General features: G+C 38.2%; 1 protein-coding gene across 1 annotated transcript in view; it reads right to left on the bottom strand.

Moving 5' to 3' along the window:
• Positions 1-462: 462 nt before the first annotated feature.
• The window catches only part of LOC134651219 (uncharacterized), a 103,381-nt gene continuing 82,992 nt past the window's right edge, over positions 463-20,851 (bottom strand). The window contains exons 4-7 of the mRNA XM_063506289.1: positions 5,317-5,472; positions 1,971-2,123; positions 1,347-1,486; positions 463-963 (exon numbers count right to left, since the gene is read on the bottom strand). Coding sequence (XP_063362359.1) covers positions 627-963; positions 1,347-1,486; positions 1,971-2,123; positions 5,317-5,472 — 786 coding nt within the window. The 3' untranslated portion in view covers positions 463-626. The remainder of the gene's footprint in view (positions 964-1,346; positions 1,487-1,970; positions 2,124-5,316; positions 5,473-20,851) is intronic.

Here is a 20,851-nt window from a genome sequence, read left to right as displayed (position 1 = left end):
CGCGTTTCTGAACCAAATGAATTATGACTAACGAAAATGCGGGCAAACAATACATTATGGCTTAAAACTATTTGGGAAACAATAGAGACCCCTCTTCAGGGTAACACACCAGATTCGTAATGCAGCACGGGCGTTGCCTCGCTGTGTTGAAGTTATATAATATCATCAGTCATCACATAGCTTGCATACAGATGTAGTGCAAATTTGTTTTCCTTTGTATTTTCTCGGAAACGTTTGTATTTGTCATGCTATTTCAGTCAAGCTCAGTACTTTTTGCACCGAGACTGACTGAAATAGCAAGACACGTTCGTACGTTTCCGTGAAGATACGAAGGAAAACAATTATTGCACTACATCTGGAGCGTGCTGTGTGCTGCATACACATCTAATACGCATTGACCTATAGTTAGTATTTCATACCATATCGCTAAATCTCATTAAAAATCAAACCCGACACTATTCCTATAACAAATAAAAACTAGCAAAACAGACTTACAATTAGTTACGATTATAGATAGGAGCTTGCAATAATATATTCAAACGTGCAAATAATCAACAATTCGTAGCTTAAGTAATGGAATAGAAAGTTCACTTCACGTTGCCTTTAGAGTCACGTTTATTGCTGGGCTAGGATCGCAGCTGAGCGGGGCTGAGTACGAGCTCGCCCTCGTTGGGGCCGGCGAAGGAGACGTTTCTCGGCGGCGGGCGGCGGGAGGGGGGCGCGGGGTGCGCGGCGACGGGTGGGGGGGCCGGCGGGGGGGGCGCGGGCGGCGCGTGCGGCACCGGCGGCGGGGCAGCCGCAGTACGATACCGGCGCAGCCTCTCGTCCTCCTCGCCGCTGGACAGGCTGGAGACGTCGCACGAGGACGCGTCCAGCCGCCGCGCGGGCGAGCACTGCGCCGGGCCCGCCCGCGCGCTCGTGCCGCCCGCCAGCGGCATCTCCTCGCCTTCTCCTCCTGACAGTCTGTAATCGTAAGTCAAAAATACTTATATAGGAGCCGGTATCAGGCGTGTCTCACTCCGCGATTTCGTCGCTTTGCTACAGGTAGCTAAAAGTACATCCGTTCCACACCAATTTTGGGGAAAGCCATAAGCCGCGCGTGGCGCTGTCGCCACCTAGCGGCCATATCTGTGCTGATCGTAACAGACGCGTTTCGTTAGAGAGAGAGTGAGTCTTCTGTACTTAGTAGGTACTATTATTTATTCTGTGCGGAACGGTACGGTACGTCGAATGAGGACAACGCACGATCAGTCATCGTAGATATACCTACTTTATCGGTGAAGACAGCCTTTATTCAACAATTAATATTGCAACAATAACAGTTTAAGATATCTTACTTCTCGTACCTTCTGCTCTCCTTGTAGTTGGTCCGCCGTCGGCAGCAGGGCTTGGCGAATATACAGAAGGCGATTCGCAACAGGCAACACGCCAGGCCGGCGATGATGAGCGATGGACCCACCAGTCGCAGAGCCGGCGTTTTGAACCCCTGGAATTGTGTATACAAAGTATTTGAGGACAATTACAGATTGATCTAGTGATCTAGCAAAAAAGACAATCGAACATCGACAAACACCAAACGAAAAGTAGAAATGTATGGAAATGACAGGTGCTACGAAGTCTCTTTTTCGAACATTTGTCATCTTGGCTAGGAGCATAAACGGCTGGACATAACGTTTATGTCCAGTTAGATTTTCCGCCTCCTGGGTGGACGCCTGTTACTTGGCAACCATATTTTACGACATCAGTTCAAAGGATCGCCAATATCAACAAATGGGTTTATTTTATAGGATTACACAATGGATACACCTCTTTTGCCCGGGCCTAAAACCGGTGGGTATAAATATTTAATAAAGAAATCGACTGGCTTGCGAGAGAGTACCTACTCGTATATCGGGCGCACGATGTCACACAGTCCTCACGGCTGGATGACGAGTCATGTCACCGAGGAGTATATAAATAAAGGGCCTAACCTTGTCACCAGTGCCGACGAAATAGACGACGAGGCCGACAGCAAGCGTCCCGAGGCCTGCGTACAGTAGCCTCGCGACGCCCCACGGCTCCCCGTGGCCTCCCTCGCCCTCGCCGTCAGAGTCCGACGACGAGCCGTATGACGCGTCTCGAACCTGAAAACAGAGAATACAAATGTTGAAGTTTATGAAATAACTGTGGTTCAAATAATCGACCAGAGTCCAAAGAATAGAATCGACACAATGGAAAAAAAAATGGTAGATGTGATGTCACGCCGTGGTACAGTCGGTGCCGTAATAAGTACTTACCTATCCAGTTTTTTAAACAGCAGGGCTAGCCAAGCTGACAAACGCTATCGCTTCGACAACGAAACGCTTTGTGTCTCTCTATCAACTTCCAATCTTCCATATTAGTGCGACAATGACAGTTGCGATTCGATTGCTACGGAGCGTAAGCGATTGAGGCCAGCTAGTATGGCGACGCGACGTGGGACGACTTAATTTGGGGAACTTACCATCACACCTAGCGATTCGATTGAAGCCATTCATAAAAAAGGTACCGTACTTTTATAGGTGATCTTACCAGGAATAAGTACCTAGATATTGCATTCAGAGGGGCTAGCATGACCTAATGAGTTGCCAACTATGTAAGACAGCACATCTAGTTCCCTCCCTTCGCACAGTGGTAGGTTTTAATTAACAAGAAATGGGACACCTTGCTTATACCTTATAGTCTATCGTAACAAAGAACTGGGTAAGATCAAATTGAGGAACCATTATTATCGAACGGTAAATGTAATTAAACATGCAAATTCTAGCCTTGAATCCACAATATCTATTTTATTCTATGCCTTACTGGCCAGGCCCAGTTGTAATCATAGGCACGGCTCCATTGGCATTTCAAGCTGTTAACTATTATAAACTTCCGGACCATAATTAATTCAGTTTGAGCGAAAACGAAACTTCTGTTAGAGATATTTGGGTATCATTTGTACCTATGCACTCCCTAAATTATGCCTAAAACCATAGAGAAAAAAATACATACAGTGCTCACTCCATACATCAGTATTAGTACCAAAAATATCTAGCATCGAGTAGCGGAACTATCAGTACTGCTACTTGACAATAGATGTAGCGCCGACCGGAAAGCAACAGCATAAGACTTTCCGGTCGGTGCTACATCTATTGTCAAGTAGCAGTACTGATATTTCCGCTACTCGATGCTAGATGTAGACACTGAAATTAATAGTCTGAACTGATGTATGGAGTGAGCACTCTTGTCTTACTATATTTCTCTATGGTAAAACAGTCATTACGTCACGATTTCGCCTTTGACTTGAGCACTTTAGGTGCTCTGCATCCAATCAGATTTTTCAAGAGCACTCAGACGGTCGTCAGAGGAAGATTGATGATGGTGCTAAAAGTAGCCTGACCGCGGGAACAAGTGGTTCTCAGGCTATAATGATTCGACATTTTAAAATAGTACAATGGTACTTGGTGCTAATAATGACTGTGCATGTTTAGTAGAGTTCCTTGGGTATAAAAGAATTTGGAATTTCACGTGTTATTAGTCATTAGGTATTAGATATGTCACTACTGCATTAGGTCAGAAAATTAAAAGCGACGACAGTGCACGTCTTAGCTTAGGGTAACGGCACCAGTGGCCAGCCAGGTACCAGTGGTCAGCCTTTTGAGTCGTTTATTGGTCATAAATATCTGGTATATTCGTTTAAACAAATCGCGAGTACTCAAATAGGAGCTTTGATTCCTTATTGGTTAATACGTCACACGACAGGTGCGGTGAGGGAACGGGGGTAAGAAATATACTCGTTCATACAGGTGCTGTTTGTCGAAGAGTGCAATAGTGTCATGTCCGCCATATTTTTTACTGCACGTGGTGTTCTCTTAACAGGCAAGAAAAACTATGTTTTTATGTTAAAAGTTATTGTTTTTGTTAATGATTGGTTTATTTATTAGTTTATCTATTAAATTGCATTATATTTGAATGAAAATATCAATATTTCACTTATAAATTGAGGGGGCTGGCCACTGGATAACACTTTTTTCCAAAGAATCCAGTGCCCAGCCTCCCACGGCTGACCTTTGGGTTATTCGTTTATTTTATTATTTTCGAGCCAATGCGACCGTTAGGACCGTTAAATTTAAATTTTCAAATTTAGTTAGGCATGCCCTAGTTAATTTAAAGTAAAACCCAGTAGTCAGCCGCAGTGGCGTAACTAGGGGGGGCTGGGGGGGGCACGTGCCCCGGGCGCCGTCCAAGGGGGGGCGCCAAAATGGGCAAAAGACCTCCCATAGAAAATGGACCAGCCAAAATGTAGGAAACAGACAAATTTTTTTTCGCGACTTAGGGGTTGGTCTCATAGTAAAAATTGCTCAGTATAATCCCAAAACCTCCCTGGCAACGGAAATGCAGTTAATTTTTAGCCACCTGTAGAAATGCCGAACGTTCAAACTTAAAAAAGTCGTTATAAGGCTGACTACTGGTGCCTTTACCCTAATTGTCCAATTTCGTCAAATCTTCATAGAAACGAATATAGGTAGAGTCTGTTCGGAAAGAGAAGAGCCGTGGAATGTATTGGGTCCCATACATTTCACGATTCTTCTCTTTCCCCACAGACTAGGTATCAATTACTTACCTACCAAATGCTAATATGGTCCATAACCGCCTACGGGTTGCCCACACCGTCGCTATCTATCACACTACCGCTAATAGCGTAGGTACCTACTTGTAACTTTTTGTAAAACGGCAAAAGCCATTGTAAACCAATTTGAATTTGGAATTTGTTATGCATGATTACCTACGGTAAATAATTGAATCAGTTTTCTATTTTGCGTGGTGGGAAAAAGTGCCTAACTCATAGAAGGTAGGATCCTATAGAAGTGGTACACGCGTGCCTCCGTGAGGGACAAAACATACGCAATGCGAGACTATGATTGGTCGAATTTATTTGTTGCCCACCATAATCCATACCTACTAATTTATGGTGGGGAATAAAAAAGAAAGTGAGACTGTGACAAGGACAAACAATAATAGTGCTTTCGCTGCTACTCCTACTGAAAGATGCATAAGACTATCCCGTTCCCCCCCCCCCCCCTCCCTCATGCCTGATCCAGTTAAAATACTAGATTCATGGCCTAACTAGTGGGCGTTTCCAGAAATCGTTGTAAGTTGATGATGTATTCGTAGGATTCGAACCAGCATTGACAATGATGTACTCTCCTTCTAGTGTTATCACCCAGTTGTTCCTGTGCCACTTGCTGGTCGCCGAGCACGAAACAGCGACGCGCCAGGTCATGCTATGACCACAACTAGTGTTCGCATTCTCACCCGGTTGTTCCTGTGCCACTTGCCGCGCTGGTCGCGGCGCGCGCCGGGGTGGTCTCCGAGCACGGAGCAGCGACGCGCCGCGCCGCCCGCGCCCGCGCCGCCGCCGCCCACCGACAGTGCCGCCGCCTCCTGCCATGCCGCACGCCCGGCTGCGCACTGGAAATAAATACAAACTTTGTATTTATGGTGAGGTAACTGAAATATATCTTTAATTTGTGAGACAAAGTTAAGTGTGAGATTGCAAGATTTTAATAAGGAAACCGAGGTTTACTTAGGTAGACGGAGTACGCGCTTACGCGAAGCTGGGCCTTCCGCTTTCGTACAACTGGATGCTGCTCACCCTCCGCGCTTTTAGGACGCATAAATTGACCATTCACATTGATCGTATTCGTAACAGTAATGACGTCACGTTTACATTTTCATTCTATTTCTTAGTTTTTTCTTGTATAAGACTGGAAACGAATGCAATAAGTTAATAAAAATAAAGCGAATATACAGAATGTGACTCAAACGTAACAAATAAGAACGTCAAACGCGCGTCTCCGGCGAAATCGCTCCATTTTCTCTCCCAGGCTTCGAAACAAAATTATAGTGTATTTCGGTACTTTCAGTCGCTCGACGTGGCTAATAGAAGGGTGTAACAGACACAAATTTCCCTGTGAAAATATGTCCTTGTGTTTAAAAGAGATAGGGAAAATATAGGTAACGTCTTTGTCCTTGCAACTGAATGCGACGTCATTGTTGAATGTAGGTACATCTTTAAAGAAATGAATTATTTATTTTCATCGATTTTATGATTCAACATATACCTACCTATGTGTGAAGTTTACATTGCTTTAAAATCTGAATTCGTTCCAGAAATTTGCGGTTATACTCGTATAAAAGCATAAAACTGAACTCAACTTTTTTTGTCGAATGTCTAGTTTTTAAATAGGTACATATGATAAGATAAAAGATAGTTTATTCAAGTAGTCATAATTACAGTGCGCTTATGAACGTCAAATAAAGCTACATGCACCGGCTCCAACCCTACACCTCTGCCCCGAGAAGATTTATGTATGTAGATAAAAAGAAAAACAAACGTTTTATTATATTTCATATACAAAAATACCAACCTAAAAATTGGCTATTATAGTTTACGAGTTCCTTTAGAGGATTTTACTGTAGATACCCCATTGTGCTAGTTGTGATATATCGCGAACGCCAGAGCCGGGAACTAGCTATTGGCTATTGGCCGTAAATCTTCATTTTCTGTATATTGAAATCGTGACTGGTATGAACAAGGTTTCAAAACGGGTTTTTAACAAGATTGTATCACAGTATTGAACGTTATTGTCGAAGATTTGTTTGGGAGCTTTTCATGAACGATGAACGGAATAAATTGGTTCATAATTCAACGTTTTTAACAACTCGGGGTCGATTCAAATTTAGCAATTTGCTATGGTTTTGATACGACATTTACGAACGTCTTGGTGATTAAAGACCTATTTGCTGAATAAATGTTGAAGTTCGAAGTTTGATTGGAACGCGCTTCATTTCGCATGCACAAATTAGAAAGAGCGATCTTCAAGGTTGTATCAAAACCAGCTCAAAACCAAAACTAATTATTACATCTGAATCGGGCTTCTCGTGGCATTGCAAAATCATGTGTAACATATGGGTCTCGTTTCATGACAATTTTATTAGAAATGCTTTCGTGTGGCCTCAGGACCCTCAAGTCAGGTCATAGGTAAAACTTTTTAAACAACAAAACTTTCCCAATTGAATGCAAAACGACGATAAATGTTTAAACTCATTACTGTAGCATGGCGTGCGGCGCGCCCACCGCATAACGTGTTTTTACGAACATAAATCAAGCTGGTGTAATTGCGCACAGGATCACATTAACATACCTAGAGTGTTGGCGTCGCAACACGTTCTCTAATAGATTTCATACACGTGAGTTGCATTCATGCATTTTGTTCTTGATTTTTACTGAATGAAAAGAAAAATGCATTGTTAGGGTTATGTTTAAGCAGCGTGAAAGAAACAAGTAGGTGTGGACGAAATTTAACGTAACTTTGGAATAAACCGTATTATTTAATTAAATATTTTTCATTATTAGAACAAATTAAATGATTTTATTCGATTTCAGCCTCAGGCATTAGAGAAAAACTACACCTAATTAGTCTTACGTAGATATGACATGTCTTTCAGTTTAGTTTTTAAACAAATATAAATATTCAATTAATTATAAATTTTATCTATCGATCTGGTTATGTTAGCCCGAACACTTTGATCTTCTTCATATTTAATATATCTCAATTTTACCTAGCTCAAAGTATACTCAAACCCTACAATATCATATGATTCGATCCCATGCGATCTAATGTAGGTATTTATTCATATTAAATTTCAACTGACAAAGTTTGACCCAGTGACGTACCTATTTATCTTTAGCACAACTGTCTCCCAGTTTCCATCTGCTCGAAGACTTATTTCTTATGAAATTATTTTAGGTAGCGATGGCAAGAATGCCGAGAATCCTTTATTATTCTTAGTAGGTGTTTCCCTCTACAACCCTTTACCCTTATTAAAATCCAGGAATATCGCGAATTATCCTATAAAGTACCTAATATTCTTAAAGCGTGGGCGATACAGGATATACGGAAAGTTTAAAGTGTAACAATAATCAAATCAGTCCTGAATGAAGTCCAAATTAGATGCAGTTAGAAACTGCAGACATTAAACTTTGAATTTAATCAACGTAACAAGAAATTAAACCATTTCCCTTCATTTTTTATATGAACAATAGTTTTATCCCACTACAATGAAGATACTTTAAAATGCGCCAAGAAAAAGGAAAACAAAAGGTTTAAAAGTGATTAAACTTGAAGTAAGTATAAAACTTTATTAAGATCGGATTAGCGTTGGCTTAATGCTTAATTGCTTCAAGCCAAGATTTGTTTATATTATACTTTCTAATGAGATTTTAACCTGATAGAAAATAGTTTAAAGGAGTGAAATATTTATGTAAATTAATAATGTCAAGGGGTGTAGGTAGGTAATTATAAAGTCATCAACCCTATCGTTGCTTAGGCTTGTTAAAGTAGCCTGGGGTCTACTTGTCAATTTAATCCCACGTGTAAATCCCACTGTATGTATGTAAATATATTTGGGTCATGTGGCTTGTTAAAAGAGCTTAGAAATGGCACTTATCATAAAAAGTATCTAGCCATGTTAACCTCGACTCGTCTCCTGCCAGTTTCTCGAGTCAAATAGGCCCCTCATTCTATTGCCGCTCAAGCTACCGTGTTAGCGATGAGAACAGCATATATGACAACCCCTCAAGGTAACGTGAGTTCTAATTGGAGCTCTTCCCGTAGCTTCTTGTTAGAGGTAGTTACAACTTGTTACCGATGAACATTGTGTTATGTAAGGCAGTGCTCACATTTTAGGCGGTTCCGCGCGCCGCTCCGCTCACCGCTGCCCCTCTCACCTTGCCTTTTCACTGATGAGGCGAAGATGAATGGAAATGAGAGCAGACGTGGAGATGACACTTATTTTTTAGAACCTACAATATTATGACATCTACTTACTTCAGTTTAAGTATAAGAGCGGTTTCGCACTACGTCCGATCCGAATCAGTGAAAATATGGTCCGAAGTAGCCGTAGAACTATTTAAGAACTCCGTTATCCGATTTCGTAAATAAATCAGACGGATCTAGTGCGTAAATTACCATAGAAATAGTTCCACGGCTACTTCGGACCATATTTTCACGGATTCGGATCGGATTCGGATCGGACGTAGTGCGAAACCGCCCTTAATATATAATTTAATAATTAGTTCCCTAGTTGTATTTAAAATGTGTTACAAAAAACTTCCTTTGACCGATATTAAAGTACATACTATTGTCACGTAAATCCTAATGCCTTAAGATTGTCACAAAATAAAGCCAAAGGTCAACGTCTGCCACTTGAATTGCGTGGTAATTTGGACAGGAAAACTGCGGTCTAAAAATAATCGATAAACCTGACCTGAAGGGCTGCTAATTTCAACAAACATTAATAACATTGTGTGCCTACACAAATATCAGGACTTATGTATGGTGTTGTATTAATTGTATTGAATACCGATAATGATGCAAACAAAGCCCTTTGAATATGACACTTGGTGTAATAGACAAATTTTAGTGTGCGAAATTCTAGGTAGAATTCGCTAAAATAATAGATGAAACAATAATGAAAATTAGAATATACCATCATAAGTTGTAGAACTAATTGAATTTAGTACAATTATTCAAATTTGCACTAAAGCATACAATACAATTTGGGTAATAGGTGCTTATCTAATACAAAGAGAAATTATCTTTGTACTGTAAAGATTTCACTCGCGTTTATTTGTCTACCTGTCCTTCCCAATAGGCACTTAAGAGGCAACAGGAGTGGTCATTTCTCCATACAAACGTACTCGACTGTTTCCTCCGTGGCTTTTGAAGCTAGAGCAATGATTTTTTTCAACACAAATTAATATTGTCAATATCTGTGTCGGACCGTTTTGCTTTTTTTGATATTTTTGTTTTTTAAGGCGCTAGAGCCCTTCAAAAATGGCCAAAATGGCCTAATTGACTATGCCGCAAGGAGAGGCGTGGTATTCAAAACTGATATCAATGACCCAAAAAAGCAAAACGGTCCGACACAGACAATTTCATAATCATTTACATTTCCAAATTTGGTTACGATTGGTTAAGTTTTGGAGGAGGAAACAGTCGAGTACGAAACCTCGATATTTGAGATTTTTACGCAGGATTTTTCGCCTTGTCCTTATCGCACTAGTTTTAGGAGCCGCTTCCGTAGCGAGACGGGTATATTTACCTAAACTATTTAAACGTAACAGACCCTTGTTAATTTAATTTTGAACTTTGTCACTGAGACGTATGGTTACTTTTCAAACAACAGAGGTTTGATTGTTAATAGTTTGTGGTAGTAACTTGGCGATTTGTTATTATAACTGGGTATAGTCCGACTAACAATTACAAGCAGTTAGTAGACGAAATTTATATGGCATTTTCTATGTTATAGGTGTAGTGAAAGTAATCGATCGATGCCCAAAGTAAAAGCACTAGGGCCTAGCTATATTAGAATCGTAACTTTTTCATTCATGATTTAAATGAACTAATTTGAAATTATTAGATTATAGATATAACATTGCTCTCAAACAGGCTGATCTTATAAAAAAGAATTATACGGCCCTAACTTTCTAACACAAGCACACAACAGACGAAAAAGCATACTTAGTCTGAAATATTTAAAATTCGCTTATGGAATGCTAACTTTATTGCATGTCTAACTTTGTGGGTTCCGAAGTTGAAATGAAAAATAGTTTTATATTTTACCGTTTCAATATTGTAGTTAGGTATGCTTTATTTTTACTGGATGAAGTCAAGGAATTCATTTGATTACCTGTTTAATTTCTTAATAAGGTAAAGTAATAAAAGAAACACCGAGCTAGAGTAATCCATGTCTGGGATTTCTATAGGACTTGTTTTTGCATCGAGCAAAGTAATTTAAGTAGTATGTATTTTACTTTATGTGCCGCTAAAGGTGACAGTCCATTTCCAACCGCAGCTGCACTACTGTTCATTTTACTATGGAAATTGACAGTAACAGCGACGCGTTCAGTACCAGTAAACCCCACCTAACCTAATGATTATTGAACATAAGAGCGAGCGAGTGCGACTGCGGAAGCAAGTACCGTAAAATGGGGTGAGTAGGGTCAAAACTGAAATTCAAACCTCGATAACATTTTATTTTTACATATGATAACTGAATGGTGTATATAATAAGTGTTCCGGACGTTTGTATTTTAGTTAAGTAAAGGTGATTTTGGAAGATTGTTGGATCGATTTTTTTTTTACATGCGTGTCTATTAACTATAGCTCCATTTTAAATTGGAATATATTATTTTTGTAGCAGTAGCCTTAACATCCCTTCTCACCCCCCTCTCAAACCTTCTCTTCCCATTCATAACCCACCTCTCCCCGCGATACCTACTCACCCCGTTTTACGGTACCTAATTTACATTTCTTTTCATGATATTTAAAATGTATCCACAAGATTAATAATATTTTAAGCACTTAATACACAGCTCTTTAAACCCGGTGCAGTACAATCAAAGTTCTGGCGTTTTTAAATTTTAGCTCGCCTATTAATTAAACGGCACAAAAACCAAGCTGCAGTTCCATAATCTAGTTTGGCCAGTAGCCGTTTATTTAGTTTTTGCCACCGCATTTTGTGAGGCGGAAGGAAGAGGGCGAAAACGGAGCAGGGAAAAACGTCACTGTCTGTGTTTGTGGCCTGCTGAAACAGGTTAATTAGCAGCCTAAAAAACTATCAAAAGAAAACGCCTTTATTGTAAACTATTAGATTTTCTTGTGCGTTTTCTTATAAACCTAAATCCATAGGTCAAATTTAACATATATTACTTATGCGATATAGCGTGGTTTCTATTAATATCACTGGCATTTATTTGTTTATCATGTTTGGTTCTAGCCAAACCCGACCGCGGTATTTGGACAACAAGATCCGTATTAGAGAAGAGAACGCTACGATAAGTAGGTACTATACCAACTGATTTAGATATCAACTAGATATCTTTTGCAGCTCAATTCGGGCAACCAATGTCACTTTTACGTTAAATTATCGTTTTAAGATCATTTCAAAATCGTTTTGACATCTAAAAATACATAAAGAGACGTTTTAGTCATTGTGAAAATCGTTCAAGAGTATCTCCAGAATCGCATAAATGTCAAATTTGACAGGTTAGATCTTAAAAATATCGTTGTCGTATCTTGGTGATGTCTAATAGATATCTAGTTCAAAATCCGATTCGGGCCCCGAGTCATTGTCGTGAAAGTCGTGATTGTCGTGAATGAGGTCATGAAGACGATCGTCAAGGTCGTATAAAAACCATTTCAAAACCATAACAAATTGTTAAATTAGAATTGACAACCCTAGCAAGTAGGCATGCAAACAAAGGGCTCAGCACGGCCCTAGTGCTCAGGTCACTGGTATTTTATTGCTACGTCGATACTGCGGGCTAGATGTGCACTGAACGATTCATGTATTACAGCGTATTAAAGATTAGCCGTATTACAGATTATTAGCCATAGGTATATATTTGATGTCAAAATGAATACGTAAATGATGTAATTTTTGTTATCATTTGCCCGTGCATCTCACTCGCATAAATACATTCACGAACAAACAAAATTACACCTTTTATTAGATATCAAAATGTAGGTTCGAATTGGCCTAGAAATGGGCCTAAAGAAAAAATTCCATGTCGAATTATTCGCTCTTAATTGGTTATTACATAACGAATGCAGATTTTTCGCGTGTTCCACGTCGTTTTTAATACTTCGTTAAGGTCCGGATAACATTGTCGCGTAAAATATTATAGCTGTTAAACTGAATAGGCACTTTCCAGCAGTTTTTATTGGAATTAATACAATTATGAACTAATTTTCAAAGATTTTATTGTTCCATAGAATAAATCGAACATAATATTATTTACTTATATCGAACTTACTGCGTTAAATAATATGACAGAAGTTCATTACGGATTTCTGCCAAAAAGTAGCGTTCATGGGTATTTTGAACAATTTCTAACCATTGAATATTTTTGAATTTTATAACAATATTTATTATGTAAAATAATAAATATTGTTATAAAATTCAAAAACATGACTGCGACAGTTATGTAAAAGACCTCAGTGACTGAGGTTAATAGGTACGTAATTTTTAAGTCAGAATTACTATAAGTTTTGCCAATGCTTCTAATGTACTACATAGTAATTAATTATGTACTAAAAGTAAAATTCTAGTTCTGAAAGTAAGTAAAAAGGACAAGGCTTTGTAATATTTTTTAATCAAGTTTTGACAGTTTTGTTAATGCTGTTTCTACTTGATTAAACCTGCATTCAGTTTCTAAACTGCATTTGAGTCGCGTTTAACGAACGTAAGCTCAAAGTTTCACGTGATTTGTGAATCAAGGTAATTGCTTTTCGCAATTTGCTACCCTATCGACAACGTTTCCAAATCGCAGTGAAACAACCGGACAGAGCAATCACATCGTGGGTATATGTAAAACGTAGTGATTATATTCTCTTTGGGTATATGGATGAAAGACAAAACGGTTACAACTTGCTGAGCTGAAACTTCACATAATGTACCTACAAATGTAGTGCATAATTATTTTATATCGTATTTTCACGGACACGTACGAACGTGACCTGCTATTTCAGTCGGTATCGGTACAAGAAGTAAGGTAAACGTACTAGTGCTCGACGCGGTACCAGTACATGTCATCTTGAAACTTAAGTTATTGCCAATAGAGTTTAAATCGTTACAGGTGTCATCTATTGGGCATTAGCATGTCGGGCACTAGTACGTTTACCTTACTGAGGTTGACTGAAGTAGTATGACCAATACGAACGTTTCCGAGCAAATACGTATGTCGCAATGCACACGAATTTAAGTTTTGTCAAGCGATAGGAATAAGAGCCACATTCGCATGCGATTATCCATGAATATGCGTGGCGAGAGCGTAATCAAAGAAACACACCATTGGTCTGACTTGGAGCTGTTTCAATGAAATTGTAGACTTGCCAATTAGAACCAACTCCGTGCAAACTACCTAATGTCACAGAATAAATAATAGTACTAGGTACAGAAGACTCACTCTATAACTAAACGCGTCTGTTACGATCGGCACAGATATGGCCGCTAGGTGGCGACAGCGCCACGCGCGGCTTATGGCTAACCACCAAAATTGGTGTGGAACGGATGTACTTTTAGCTACCTGTAGCAAAGCGACGAAATCGCAGAGTGAGCCACGCCTGCTAATGTTACCATTTTGCACAGTGTTGCTCCACAAATCTTAGGTAACTGCGGTGCGGAGGAACCTAAACCTAAACATTTTTATGCACAGGACCTATCCTGTTAAATGTTTAACCTATTAAATGACAAAATATATATACAATGTACAAAGGCGAACACTAAAAAAATATATAGGTAGGTACTCCGCCGTAATCCGTAGCGCTCATTCGACTCATCAAAGTGACAGGTGTAATGTAACTTTCATACAACTATCTATTGTAAATTATAAGGACAGACGGTATCCAATCATCATCATTATAAGTACATTCGGTAGTCAATCATCTCTGTTTTACTATGTCCGAACTTAGTTAAGTTGACTATAAGACATCGCAATTACCCAGTAGGGAGAAAAGTGTGCACATTTTACGGTACATCAATTCAATCTGTCAGCCAGTAACCTATTCTTAATCGACTCGGCAATTGATTCCTCATTTCACCTGCGAGATGAAAGCGCGATTCAATTTGTCTCTTAAGGCTAACTCTCAATTTAGGCGCCGATGGAGCAGTGCTTGGAAGATTGATGGATCGACGGGGGTAAAAAATTGTCTGATGGAGATCCTATTCTATCGGAATAAGTTAAACTGAGTTTAGTTTATTTCCTATATTTATTTCTAATTAAGAGCAAAGTTAGAAATGCCTCGTCAATTTTTAGGGTTCCGTAGCCAAATGGCAAAAAACGGAACCCTTATAGATTCGTCATGTCTGTCTGTCTGTCTGTCCGTCTGTCCGTCTGTCCGTCTGTCCGTCTGTCTGTCCGTCCGTATGTCCGTCCGTATGTCACAGCCACTTTTCTCCGAAACTATAAGAACTATACTGTTGAAACTTGGTAAGTAGATGTATTCTGTGAACCGCATTAAGATTTTCACACAAAAATAAAAAAAAAACAATACATTTTTGGGGTTCCCCATACTTCGAACTGAAACTCAAAAAATTTTTTTTCATCAAACCCATACGTGTGGGGTATCTATATCTATGTATAGGTCTTCAAAAATGATATTGAGGTTTCTAATATCATTTTTTTCTAAACTGAATAGTTTGCGCGAGAGACATTTCCAAAGTGGTAAAATGTGTCCCCCCCCCTGTAACTTCTAAAATAAGAGAATGATAAAACTAAAAAAAATATATGATGTACATTACTATGTAAACTTCCACCGAAAATTGGTTTGAACGAGATCTAGTAAGTAGTTTTTTTTTATACGTCATAAATCGCCTAAATACGGAACCCTTCATGGGCGAGTCCGACTCGCACTTGGCCGCTTTTTTTTTTTAACTTTCTTTGGTGAAATTGCTGAAAAAATCCCTTTTGTTTATACCGAATGCGGGTGTTTTCTAAAATAATTATTTGTACCTTTTATAGATTGCTTCTTATTAATTGCATGTGACGTAATTGGAAATATTATGTTAGTAAAAATCTCAATTGTTTTTAGGAGTTCCGGGCTTATTCGACAATTTTATTTATGAGCTCAGAATTAATAAAAAGGCAATGCAAGACCATCGCGTGTGCAGTCACCCTGAGTCGTAATTGATGATTAACGATCGTACATTACGAGTTTCTGTGCTGAACTACAGTTTGTTTGCGCTTTGAGAGTTATGCTTTGCTTATGTTTTCTCACAGAGGGTACAAATTCTACGTGTGGAGTGCTTTTACAATGACAACCATCCTAATGTTACGCTCTATCAATCATTGTGTACTTATTTAAATCAAAACACGCTTGAAATAGGTATTCAACAGAAACACAGCCTAAATAATACAACTTATTTTCTGGCAGTCAAAGTATTTAGATATATGAGCAAAATGCACGATAACTAAGTACTTACATAACATGATTCAAATATCCTTCTGATAACAGTGTACGTTAGAATTGGCATGTTAGATGAAACAAACCCTTAACATTCGGAACGATATCATATATAACTAATCCTAACTGTCAATGAACTAAAAATAGGTCTAATATACCTGTAAGTACAAAGATTACAAAATAAACCACTAACAGACAGTAGTTCCACCAGCAAAATAGCAGCTAACTGCTATTTAGAGACACTTTGCGTGCGAAACGCCATAACGTTTTATGATGAGAATCAGGGAGTAAGGTAGGTAAACTGATAAATTTGAAAACAAAATGGCATTTTCACATTTGTTTAACTTAAGGGTAACATTCCATTTCTAACCGCAGCTGCACTACTTACTGAACGCGTCGCTGTTACTGCCAATTTCCATAGTAAAATGAACAGTAGTGCAGCTGCGGTTGGAAATGGACTTTCACCTTAAGACTTCATTTAAGCAGTATTATTTTATGGTAAAGTTTTTCACATTTACATAAGACGATAAAAACATACCTACACGAAAATAATTTACGAACAAATTAATAATTTTAAATCAATCCTATTTCAATTTAAACAACCTGTAAATAAAGCAGTTTTTTGAAAATTATCCTAAGGTCAATTGATTTTAGGTTCAGCAATCGCTGCTTTGTCAAGGAAATTGCCAATTTTAGAACAAAAAAAAATCAACACCGAAATAAAATTCGGCCCCTCAATATTTTAGGTACCCATCGAGCTCGCAAATATTTTTACAGTACATATGGGGCTACTTTTCCGCACTAGTGCGTAAAATAGCACTTTTCGTGCGTATGTCGAAACTTTAAAGTGCCATATGTACTGTAAAACGTTGTTCGATACACGTGCGAATAGGTAATTCGCAACTCGTGTCGATTTAAAACACTCCCTTCGGTCGTGTTTTAATTTTTCGCCACTCGTTTCGAATTTCCTCTTTTTCGCACTTGTATCGAAAATAACTATTACAGTACATATGGGGCTACTTTTCTGCACTAGTGCGTAAAATAGCACTTTTCGTGCGTATGTCGAAACTTTAAAGTGCCATATGTACTGTAAAACGTTGTTCGATACACGTGCGAATAGGTAATTCGCAACTCGTGTCGATTTAAAACACTCCCTTCGGTCGTGTTTTAATTTATCGCCGCTCGTTTCGCATTTCCTCTTTTTCGCACTTGTATCGAAAATAACTATTCGCTCCGTGCAAAGCACCTGGTAGGGGAAACCGAAACGATCGCAGCGCTTGATGTGGCCAATACTGACAAGTTTGGGTACTTTGTTTCTGTCAATTCCCATACTTCTCAGTTATTTTAGCTTTATAATCACACTTACGATAAAAATGAGTCACGATAGCTATTGTGTGATAAACTGCAATAATACTGGACGAAACAGTAATATTAAATTTTATATATTTTCAACGCCAAGCTAGATATTAGCCTTTTATATCATATAGTACTATTCCAGGCTTAACAACGTAATGGCTATACATTTTATCTAGTCTATGTCAACACAGAATTTTTCTTGTACGTTAATAAAATAGTATGGCTAATACAGTGTACCAACATTAAGTGAATGTAATATTAGTTATCGAAAGCCCGTCAAAAGCACACTTTTGGCACGTAGGGTTATCTGTCGTCTGTCACAAGTGTCACAACAGACATTGTGCCTAAAGCGGGAGAACATACATTTTTAACACAAAATATGTTGATTAAAACCTGTGAAAAAGGTCAAAGTTTTTATAATTGTAAGCATCGTACGTATCCCCAGGATGAGGATCACTAAGTAAGTCATCAAAACATAGCGAAACATACATTTTTTCATTGAATTTGTAACGAAACAACAACGAAGAAAATTGACCGAATAATATAAAATACACAGATAATTCTTACTGTTTTCACTAAAGCAAAAACCAAGTGTATTTAACATGAAATAGGGGTCAGACTGTACGAAAGGGGGGGCTGGGACTTACAATTTTTTTTGACAAAGTGGTATCATTATGACACTATTTTTAAATGATTGTAATGTGTAGATCACGTCAAAATAAGCATCTTTTATTGGAAAAACTTTTCTCTAAAATAAAAAATGGCCGAGTTAGACGCGACCAAAGATTGATGTTTTTAAAGGGAGCTGGGACTTGTAATCTTGTATTATTATAAAAACGTCGGTTCTGGCGCTTCGCCGGCCGCTGCCGCGGCACGCTCGCTTCGCTCGCTCGGCTCGCGCGCTGTATGGTCGCAGTTCTACCTAACACTCCTCCTCGCTTCGCTCGTCGTCGTACCTACTCCGACCTGCCTTAAAAGCCTGGCCTGCCTTAAGCTCTATCTCCGCCATTTTCAGTTTTAGTAAAAAGTTTTCCAAGTAAAAGTTGCTTATTTCGATGTGTTCTATACATTAAAATCATTTAAAATATATGTCATAATGACACCACTCTCAATGAAAATTTTCTAAGTCCCAGCTCCCTTTAAAAATATCAATCTTTGGAGGCGTCTAACTCTGCCATTTTTTATTTTAGAGAAAAGTTTTTCCAATAAAAGATGCTTATTTTGACGTGATATACACATTACAATCATTTAAAAATAGTGTCATAATGACACCACTTTGTCAAAAAAAAATCTAAGTCCCAGCCCCCCCTTTGCTACAGTCCAACCGAAATAGGAATAGATTCCGCACATTGTTAAGTACATTATAGTAAATATTTTTAAGGAATAATCTTTATTTTGTTGCGCTCGTTATTTGAAAGCGCCGACCACGTTGCGAACGCTAGGCGGCGCTGCCATCGTGCATGGTCCCAATTACATCATAAAGCAACATACCTGTCTTATTTAGGTTGAAAATGTAATTTTGTTTCTTCATGATTTCGTAGCGAATTCGCGTTAACGTTCGATTCAATTACGATAGGACTCCCACTTTAATTGGGTGGCGTTATTAGTCGGTGTTTGTGACTAAAATAACTTCGCTGTCGAACATTATATGGCCATCATTATGGTTTAGTTTCGAAATTACGGGAAAAGGAAGTAATTCAGTAATAGTTATTGGCGGTACGAGGGCTGAAAACTAAGTAACTGTTATTACTGTTGCTACACTACAGTATTATTTATTGTACTCATAAATTTCTTACTACTTACAGTATCACAACGACTGAAGTCGAAGTAACTCAAAAGATTCAGTTTACTGCAAACCAACCATAACCTGTATCGATTCCCTGAATTGGTAAATTATGTATAGCTAGATTAAAAACAATATTTAACTATGTACATTCAATCAAAAAATTAAATGTAATTTAACCAAAACGAAAAAAAAACTGATGCACATTTTTGCCATACACATACTGATTTATTTCCCATAATTTCATAATAAGTACTGTATAGTATTTTGCATGTACAAAAACACGTTTGGCATTGAATTAAAATTCAATTTCAGACAAAATCAAATGTGACCTATGACGAAAACTTCAGTTAGCTATCAAAATATATTTGTAGATAACCAATTATTTTAAAGAAAATAAAGGTTTTAATTAATTGTCTGACATTTGTTATATGAGTGGATGCTCCTGTATCACGACATTGTCCTTTTATCTAAATAAACTACTTATTTCAAAGGGATGGCTTTTTTAACATTTTTTTAAATTATTGAATTAGCTTGAACACTTAATTGTAACACTTACATGTTAAGTTAGTATAATAGTATTACATATAAGGTATTTATTTACGCTGTGTCGGGTTGCCCACCACTTTAAAAACGTAAATATGTAGTAACTTTCACTACCTCCGTTACGCAACGATTCCATTAAATATTTACTTGACCATTGTCGTCAGCGGCGACTGTTTAAATTACGTTTTTCCCGTGGGAAAAATATTATTTCCCTAACTTGTATGACCTTGGAAGTGTACTATGTTTTTAAGCAATTTAATTATCCGGAGTTACTTACTTAATTAGGGGATGAGTCAAAAACGTGGGGGAACACTAGCGTCTCTCCGATTCTATATGAGAATTAACGATTTGCGTACAGTCGAGTTCATAAATATGTATACATTTCTTCACCTTAATCCATTGCAATAACATGAAAAAATGTATACATATTTATGTACTCGACTGTACATTTTAGTGAGCCTTTACTTTTTGGCGATCTGAGTACTTGGTTCATATAAAATATAATAACGTCAAAGATTCATCAACCATTTGATATTCGCTCCTTATAGCAATCTGCTGACCGACCGTTCACATTTTACGAGACAGCGAGATAATCTTTATACGGGCCATCATCTTCCACTTGGCGGGACATAGCTTTTATATTTACTTGCGTCGGCTACAAGCTCTTAACCCTTCGTAAAAATAATCTGTTCCTTTCAAAAGGGTCTCTTGGTTTTTCATCAACTTCAGATAACGTATGTATTATCTTTTCTTTAATATTGATGCATAGATATATAATACAGTGCGTAAATCCAATAAGTAAAATGAACAGTAGTGCAGCTGCGGTTGGAAAAGGACTGTCACCTTTAATTTAAAAAACTCCTATCTAGTAATTTGTGTGTTGAAAGTTACATTGCGGGCCGAATTATTTTGAATGGTTAATATTTTCATTGTATTTCTAAGCAAAATTTATCGCAATGTGCTTCTTAGATCCTATGCTAACCACCGTTTAAAGATTTGCCCGTATTTACACACATTATCTTAATACTGGGCGTGTCTACTTTAATAAAAACTAGCTTAAAATGGGCAATTCTTCGAGTTTAACATGCCTACCGTGTAAATACCTAATACGATCAAGATCCATCATGCATAC

This window comes from Cydia amplana, chromosome 9, assembly GCF_948474715.1.
Source record: "Cydia amplana chromosome 9, ilCydAmpl1.1, whole genome shotgun sequence".
Taxonomy (NCBI): domain Eukaryota; kingdom Metazoa; phylum Arthropoda; class Insecta; order Lepidoptera; family Tortricidae; genus Cydia; species Cydia amplana.
Note: the sequence above shows the minus strand (reverse complement) of the source record. Positions and strands in the feature narration are given on the sequence as shown.